This window comes from Porites lutea, chromosome 12 (assembly GCF_958299795.1).
Source record: "Porites lutea chromosome 12, jaPorLute2.1, whole genome shotgun sequence".
Lineage (NCBI taxonomy): Eukaryota > Metazoa > Cnidaria > Anthozoa > Scleractinia > Poritidae > Porites > Porites lutea.
The window spans coordinates 9,126,460-9,135,975 of NC_133212.1; the positions used below are offsets into that span (position 1 = coordinate 9,126,460).

The 9,516-nt window shown below is 37.2% G+C and overlaps 1 protein-coding gene across 1 annotated transcript; it reads right to left on the minus strand.

The window, feature by feature from the left end:
- Nucleotides 1–4,246: 4,246 nt before the first annotated feature.
- LOC140921341 (uncharacterized) lies at nt 4,247–5,635 on the minus strand. The gene is made up of 2 exons (XM_073371337.1): nt 5,437–5,635; nt 4,247–5,010 (listed from the first exon to the last, which is right to left on the minus strand). Exons 1-2 carry the CDS (start codon nt 5,489–5,491, stop codon nt 4,652–4,654), a joined length of 414 nt encoding a protein of 137 aa, XP_073227438.1. The 5' UTR covers nt 5,492–5,635; the 3' UTR covers nt 4,247–4,651.
- Between the last annotated feature and the right edge of the window lie 3,881 nt (nt 5,636–9,516).

The following is a 9,516-nucleotide window of genomic DNA, read 5'->3' on the forward strand; positions in this document are numbered from 1 at the left end:
TTAATCAAGAGGGAATGATGTAAGAGAGCGAATCCCCCAAACATGACCCTCTTCCCATGAAAATTATTTTCAATCTATTCTTGGTTCTGTGTCATACTGCGTGGTTATTCTCTCTTGTTCTAATAATTTCGAAACTTTTCTATCTGATTAATGTTAGAAGAAAATTTATCTCACTCAGTCACTTTTGGCACTTGCACTTGCAGGAAGTCTGCACAGACACATAAATGGAAAAATTTAAAAGTTTTGTGGTTGGACTTCGGGTTTTAGAAGGCCACAAGAGTGTGCCGCTTAGTTTGGCGCGGTTGATGGCTTCCTTTTACGACTTGTTGTCTCTTGACAACCCATTTTCCGTGTCGTTTTGCAGGTTTTACTGTTAAGACGATTTTGGTCAGCCTTTAAGAGGGTTTAAATCCATTTACACTTACTGAGTGTTACCAGCACGCTTACGATAAGTTTCAGCACTTTTGCAACTTTTGTCTTTCCTCTTCAGCTTGGCACTGATTAATTGAAGAAAACTTAATTTAAAAAAATCAGTGATTTAAACTAAGAGCGATGCGCATGCTTCTGACTATTTATCACCAACTGCCTTACACTCAATTAAAAAGCTGTCATATGTCAAATGAATGGTTTTCAATTAATTTTCAATAACTTTTCGTAGTTAACAACTAGTTTTTCTTATTAAGGAACCTTATAAGTGACATATCTACACCTTTCCTCGTTCCTTTTTTTCAGTGAACTTTTAAAATTCATACACTGAGGAAAACTCTTGGAAATGGGTTACGTCTTTGGATATGATCACACAGAAGAACTTAAAAAAAGAATGGATTTTTTGGAATTCATATGATGCGTCACAACTTTTCTTACGGAAATGTTTAGATCAGGAAAAATTCGTGTGGTGATCTAATCATAATGGATATATATTGCTTGCCTCGCGGGATCGTTTGCCGCTTCTTTCGTTTGCCAAGTAGTGACAGATGTTGTTTCTTTTGAAGCACGCACTGTTGTAAAGAGGAAACAGTCGGTAAAAGCATTCTGCCTTTACTTAACAAAGTAAACTTTACACACATGGAAATAAAGAGCGTGTGAAACTAAATGCATTTCCGTCGGATACTAAAGTTATTATCATTACTGAAAATTTACGTCGTTGGTATTTTAAAAAGATGCACGTACTAAAAAATCACATGAACGACTTTGATAACCTTTACTCTTCCCAGAAACTTTTCTCAAAACAATGGAAACCGTTGCGGAAAAACGCATTATAGTTTCCGACAATGTACAAGTAAACAGTGGGAAGGGAAAACGTCGGTTGCTAAAGTTAAACGACAAGGACATGATATGCAAACACCTTCTGAAAGAAGTTTGATAACCTTTATAGTGAGAATCAACTTTATTATAGTCACAGGAAAAAACACCTGTAATGCGTTTCCGACAGATTCCAAAAAAATCAGCAAGAAGCATTTGTGAAAAATTATAAACTACGTGTAAGAAAACATTAAAGTAATTCAAACAGCTTTCTAGTTTGAAAAATCGGCTTAAATCGACATTGATATCGTGCGTTTTTGTTAATTTTTAAGCGATGGGTACCAGAAAATGATTGCTTTCAATCGCGTCTTGCTAGTTGTTTTGATAGGTATTTCCACTAAGTGTTGTAATGAATAAGAACAAAAAAAATAAGTCGTTCTATTGGCCCGATCATAAATAGCAATTAAAAAGAAAAAAGGTGTTCACACTATGGAATTAAAAATGTTCATCCCGTAATATGATAAAAATCTTGAATACTTCAAATGATACAACAACTCGTTCTTAGCACCAATAAAAAATTGGGAAAAGGAAAACAAGATCAGGGATTGAACGCGCAAACCGTTTCAACGAATCAATGCTCCTCCAAATCTAGGGTTGGATTTGTCATCACTTGCTAATAGGAAGAAATGCGCATTGTAGAAATCGCTTTGAAAATAGGCGAAGGTCAGTATTATTTTTTCAAAATAAAATTTCAATTTTTTTTAAGTAAAAGCCAAAGGTTATTGGAGCAACTAGTTGATTAAAACTATTTGGTTAAGAATTTGGAAAGAATCACCGGTTTTATCATTAATATGCATGGCGGAACCAAAATGATGCGGCCTTATGTCCTAGCCGCGATGAACAGGTATTGTGTACGACAGTCGGTGCCAGGGTGAGGAGCAAAACTTGATCTGCATCCACGCAAATATAATTACAGACGAAGCAAACAAAACAAAACTCCAGAAATGTCAAGTGTTTAGAACATTCTGTGTAAGAATGTGATTTAAAGCTTAATGCTAAAGAGAAACAAAGGAAATTGATTATAGGTCAACCGGATTACTCACAGTAAGAATCAAGGCAGTTGTCATGCATGGGACTAGACTCTCGCTTAGTTGTCGTCAAATTCCACCAAATACAACTAGACAATCAAAACATATAGAAAGGGTGAAACGAGACCAGTAATAAAAGCACGGCATTTTTCGTTCGACTAAAGGTTTTGGAGCTGTCTCTGTATTTCAGAGAATTTGGAAAAGAAACTAACGATCAGGCTTTTGTAAAATTCTTGAAGCGTCGTTCTTTTTGTGAGAGCAGTCTCTTTATTTTTCTTTGCAAAGTTACTCCGCGCGTAACCCTTGCACGCGACCCGCGTTGAACAAGGGCGTAAGCCCGGTAAAGTCGTTATTTGCAATCACGCTGGCTTGAACAAGAACTGAAGGGATTTTAAGGGAAAAGTCCAACTGCAAGCAGTCTACCTTCTTGATCTAATAGCTTACCTTTAATGGAGAGTATGAAAAATAATGTCATTTAATCACTTAGGTCCTTTTCCGAATCTCACTGCTGCTGCAAAATCAAGAAGAAAAACTGACTGAATGATATCACCTGTCGAATTTGCTTACTTTCGCGAAATCTTAGCTTAGTGATCTAATAATTCCAGAAACATTTTACCCCTTAGAAAGAGAACGCATGAAACTCTTAGTTAATATTCTTCGATTTCCCCCCGGAAGTTTGAAAGGATATCTAAGCAAAGAAAAATTAGCTTTTGATGTTATTGATGGTGATTTTTGTTAAGGTTAATATAATAGTTAATATATAGTATTAGGCTGGTAAAAGTATAACAGATTTATCGATCCCGACGATGAACTGTTTTAGCTCAATTTAAGTTTAAGAACAGTATTACATCCACCGTCAATGACGGTAAACAGCGAGTATTCTGTTAATTCATTCCTTCCTTGGTTTTCCGATCTGCTCTTAAGCAACTAAAGTATAACAATGCATGATATATATTATTGAATGGTAGATCGCTTTTAGTTTTAGAGTTAATTAAAAAGCAATAGTCAACCAATCAAGAATAAGATAGCATAACATCAATAAGGTCTCAGTTAGCTTTATTGTGAGGCTGTATATAAGTATTTCATTCCTCATGGAAAATTCTAGAACAATTTAAAATATCTTGTGATAACGGATGAAGTCCTTAAGCATATGACCTAACAAGAATTGTCTCTTATCTCTATTTTTTTCTAATTCCGCTTTACAAATCCTCAAAGAAATGCGCCGGTAACTGGAGAGCTAAGAGGATAGATCACTGACGTCTGTTAGCTCACGTCCCGGAATACTCTAGCTTGAATCTGCGACCCCGTCATGCTCAAGGCAGGAAATACTCGAAAAAATTTGAAAACTCATCCTGTGTACATGTAACTACAAATGTCCAGCTCATCTTTTAGTGCTTCGTAATGTTTCGAAAGAAAACGCTGATATATTTTTAGTTTTGACAAACTTCTCCTAAGTGTTTTGCTTCAAGGTCAGAATTTTATTGAGGCTTGAAATCGATACTTTTGTTGTGAAGAAAAATAACTTCTAAATATACAATTTTTACAGATATCCATCTTTTGCTATATATACTTGTAATAGACATGAGCCTTCGGTTTACGATTTTTACTGATGTTTTTTCAGAAAAGGCCATCTACCAGTTGAAGAAGTAAACTCTGTGAAGCGTCAAGGTTTCAGCGTTGTTTGTTTGTTTAAGAAAACGTCTTAGCATAAGAACAAAAGGTAAAAGTGGATTTTAGACAAAAAAAAAAATATAATTAAATAAACTTGAAAATAAGCACAAAGGGTGTTTACGACTCCCACACATTGGTTCTTTGTCCTCTTTGTAACTTGGAGGAAAGAAAGTGATGCATTCCCTACAAATTATTTGCTCTTTCGTTCGTTCGACGCGAGCAGTAAGTGACAAATTCAATGCAGCCTTTCTAAGAAACGTTTTATTTTTTTAAATGAAAATATACTACAGATGAAATTGTAATTCGCTAGCTAATGTAATATCACCGCCGTTAACTCGATCGGTTGACAGCTTGTTTTGTCCCGAGTGGCTCACAGAGTAACGAATATTTACAAAAATATCTAATATATATTATATTCTTTAGCATAAATAGAGGTAGCTAAGTGATCAGTTTTATATGTTTCCTTATAATGTTCATCAAGAATTCAAGGAAATATAATCGTCCAATTTCTCCTACCGCACGTATGGTGAATGAAATGTCACCAGTCCAGTAAAGCTCAGTTCATTTGAGAAGTCACACCAGTGGAATCATTACATAAGGAACATTTCAACAAAGTTCCTCCAGAAGTAAAGGATTAGGGAAGAGATGACTCAGCATTGCGTAGAACTCAAGCTGTTGCTCCTTAGCTCGGAAAAGTCAAAACTAGACAAGTCCAAGTCTAATGAATTCGACTTTTGCGGTTTGATAACTTTCGTGGTTTTCTCACTTAAAGTTCTCAGGTGACACCCTTCTGTTGAAAAACTTCTTGTTCGCTGCAGTTCAGGCTCTGATGTAGAAGAAACTAATCTTACTTCTTCCTGGGAATCCGTTGATTCTGTGGACAGTCTTCTAAGCAAGGAATTGTCAAAAGAAGGTCTTGGTTCACCACCTAGTAGCGATTGTTTTCTTCGATTTCGGGCGCTAAAGCCCATGTCTTCTAAAATGTCGTATTTTTCGCCTCCACAAAGAGCTGTAATGATAGATTGAGATAAATTGTCAGTCACAAGCTTGCTTACTGCAAAATGCACGCCATTATCTTGCATAAATTGCATCTGTAGATCGAAACTCATCTAGAACTTTTCCACGATACTCCTACGATTTTGGAATCGAACAGTATAGTGTCGATTGCATGTGGAGATAATTGTACCACCTCCCAACCAACGACTTTACCACAAAAGACTGTGTTTGGAATTAATTTCTTTCCTACTCTCAGTTTACAGTTATTAAAACCCAGTGATCAGAAATTACGAAGGATTATAAAGCAGTTATTAGACCAAGAAACAAAACCTTTCCGTTTCCAACCGACACCGAATAAGGTTGCTGCGAAGACGGGGCCCATCCGTTCTCGTGACTTTACTTCTTAACTGGGCAAACAGAAAAGAGAAAGAATACATACCTAACAGGCGAAACGCTATGTCTTCCCAATCTCTAGGCTTTCCTTCGTCCACCATCCTCACAAATCGATTAACAGCAGAAATAAAACTCCAAACGTGTTTCAAAAGGCAAAGAAAACGTGTTCAGCGTCTGAGGCACTTGCTCAATTTAGCTCTGAATAAGTCGAAGACAGATGTCCATCTGATTCATTTGATCAGCGATGGCACGCTATTTATAAGCCTTTCAGATGAAATGGACAGGATTATCGGTGCACGAATCGCATTTGTGGGAACTTGACCTTTCGGCTACGGTTTCCTGTTCGTTTTGGCAGGTCCGCCTTTGGAAGGTAATTAAATTATTTAAAGTTTGACACATACCGCTTCTGCTCTTGTGTTACACTATGTACACTTCGAATTCCCACTTAAATAGTTTAAACAATTTAGTCTAAATAGCATTGCAACGCCGGATGACTCTTCACTTGAGCGTCCCACGCGAGACGTCGCGTGAACATTAGAGCCTCGCCCCGTCCCACTGTTTGATCAAGAAAAGTGACGCTTCAAAACAAACAAACAAACAAAAACAAACAAAAATTCTTTTCGTTCACTCAGAGTATTCTCTGTGGGAAGGATTTTCCTTTGGATCATCCTTATCACGTTTTAGAACACATATCTGCACATTCCATCAATCTATTGTCGTATTTATGGTTAATTCACAAACCCATTTCCTTTTACAGAAAGGCACCCCACGTTTTTCGAGTTTGTTCACTAGAGTACAGACCGATAAACTGCACATAGTAAAAGAAATAATCTTTCCGGTCCGCTAAGCTATGCATTTTCCATTTGGGAATGTAAGATCTTTCTAAAGTAAACATGATTTGGAAGCATTTTGAGTGTTTGGGTGCATGGATTTACTGATAAAAAATATGCGTACTTGACTGACACGTGAATCTCCAAACTCACCGATCTTCGTCAAGCTTGACTCGTCAGTTACACAACGTTTGATCAGAAATAATCTAAATATACAGATTTTCGATGTTATCAGCTTGCAACAGTGAAAAATCCAATTGCTTATATACCGTAGCCAAGAAAAGTTATGCTCCCGATCGATCTCAACCAATTTCGTCAATCCACATAGAGTCTGACCTCGATCGGCATGAAATTGAAGTTGATTAACTTGATTAGAACTTTTGGTGACTAAGTTCTAAGCAGTAATTTGTGATGCTGCTTAATTATCAGTTCTGATATACTGCCGTTCCATTAGTCCTAATTTTTATGATCAGTGTATGAATCCAAATTAAATGAATTCTACTATACTTTCCTCGAATTGGTAGTCTCTCTTTATTATGCTACCAGGTGGACAGAATGTTCAAAAATCAAAATGGCTATTCAAATGAATCCTTTAAGCTAGTGAGCACATTTTAACCGAGTAGCAAATACATTTAAGTCGGGAAAAAATTTTACCGTGTGTTTATTCAAAGGAAAGCACTTTTAATCGCATTTTTTTCCATATTTTACTAAATAACCTCTGGAAAATTCCGTTAATTTTTATTTTCCACGTTCTTAGACAAAGGTATTTTATTGCAAATTACTTTTCTTGACCTTCCCCGAAAGTTTTACCTCATTTTTCGTTATACTGATTTCTTAAAAAAGGAATAACATTATTCAAACCGAAATGTCCAAAATCTCTTACGAAAAAAAGACTTCAAAATGTTTCTCGTCAAATAGAAACTAGCGAAGAGTTAGTAACTCCTTGATGCACGTTTGTTCTTTTCCGAGATGTGTTCATAATTGATGTGACGGAAAAACGAAACTAATTGTCGCAATTACACCCTGTCGTCAGTATATAATTCAATGTTGAGGTATCGTTTCATCTTGTGCTTTCCTAATTAACCTTTTCAGTCTAAACTGAAAACTTTCTGCAAATCCCATTTAGCAAATTTATGATGAAGTACAAATGCCAATACAGCGTCGGTAGACAATATGGATCATGTAGAAGGACACACTTGAAGCGTTTTCAATTTTCTCCTAGTCTTACTGGAAATTTAAAGTTTAAAAATCTGACTGTTGGATTCGTCATTTAACTAGAAGATCGTAAAAATTCGCGTAAGCTTTCGTGACTTGGAAAACACTTGGTATGCTCATTCCAGCCCCTCGTAAACCGATATTTCAGCTGATGAATTTTTTGTCATATTCAGATTTTATCCGCTCTTTAGAGTTATAAACACCGATACTTCGTAATAAAAATACGTTTATTATATAATCATACTTCCTTCAAAACGTTGTTTATAGTAGACAGCCCTTCGTTATCTCGATTTGTTCTTGAAGTTTGGGAAAGGCTGACCCAGGCAAACCCATTTTTGGTATAATATTCTTAAGGCGAAAGAGATCTGACTCAATGTCGTAGAATTCTCATTTACCTTAGACAAATCGGTATGCTACGTGCCATAAGGCCAATGGCTATTGTGCAGTTGAGGTTAAGAACGGGCAAATACAAAGTTAAAGTTGCATGTTATTAGTTGTTAATGTGTCTTATGTATTCACCTTTTGATTGTGTCGCTGGCAAAATTTGGCGAAACATGGTGGGCGCAAATCACGCAGACAGGAATATAATATGTGTTTCATAAGTAAGAACAAGAATCCATGCACGCGTAGAAGGTCAGATAATTATCAGACACTTATGTTGTCTGCACGTGAGTGGTTGACTGAATAACCGGACTGACCTACCCAGATTCTCAAGCTCATTAATAATTTATGAAGAAGGATTAGTTTCCGTTGAACTGTGCAGATCATCATCGGCCGACAAGCTAGTCGTGTCAAAATGTGTTAATTCGACACGATCACTATAGCAGCGCGCCTCTGACACTGACTTGTCCCCAGTCGTCTCTTATTAACGAGGGATGCGCGTGGAAGATGCCCGCGGGGGAGATGGGAAGGAGGGAAAAGGGGAGACGATGTCTCTTCCTATTCCCTCTAGCTATCCTTCCCATCGTCCCCCTCGCCGAAGTGCCGTAACAGTCTCCTGCGACCCTTCCGTGATCGCCTACAAATGATCGATAAGAGACGACTGGGGACGAGTCAGCCTCTGACACGAAGCTGTACCATCTGGACGATCGGAACGGTCGCAATCGTCTGGATAGAAGGGAGGTTTATCCGGACCACTATGATCACGATCATGAAAAACTGCTAAAGAACATGTAGATTGGATTGAGGAGATCAGAAGCTATCCAGGTGTCTATCTGAGCGTAAGGTAATGAAGTGTCGAATCCAATAATTGCTGTAGACGACCGAATTATTGATACTCGGGCAGACTGTTTAATTTATCCACCACTTAAAACAATCTATGTCTGTTTCATCTGATATCCGAACCCCTTCCAAGTTAATGTAAAAATAAAAAAAAGAACTATCCCGTGTCTGAATCTATTCTATGAAAATACTGCGTGTCCCAAGATAAATGAATTATTCGAGCATACTTTTGCCATTGAAATCAAGACACGACATAGCAAATGAATTAAGAACGTTTCAGAAGTTATGCATTTTCGCGATTGGATTGAATTCATTTTCCTTGGATAAACATATTTTTATTTACTTTGAAAATCATTAATCGACAATCGACCTAATCCATAACGACTATGTCTGCCTAGTAATTCCAGTAATCCTGCCAAAATCAACACAGCAATTATTCAGATATGTGCCAACAAAAAGGTTATCATCGAAATTTGTTTCTTAAATGGTTTCTTTCGCAATATTGGACGTTGTCTTAAAGCTTCTTAATGAGGCTGTGTCCCGGAGACGGGGGGGGGGGGGCTAACTCCCTAATACTTGCCTTATAGGTATGTGCCGCCCCAAAAGGTATGGTTTTTGCGCTTTTTGGTCTGAAAACGGGTAAAGACTTTGTGATTTTGGTCTGAATTCTGGTATGGTTTTCGAGGGAATTTGGGACTGCATGGACGTATTTGTCGTTTCAATGCCAAATAAATAAGAAAGAAAGAGCAATATGCAAATTCGAAATGAAGTTTAAGAAATCTTTTTGTTGGCGTTCTAATCTACTGAATTTGACAAATTTTTGTGATACGGGGGAGGTGGGGGGGGGGGGTCTTTGTTAT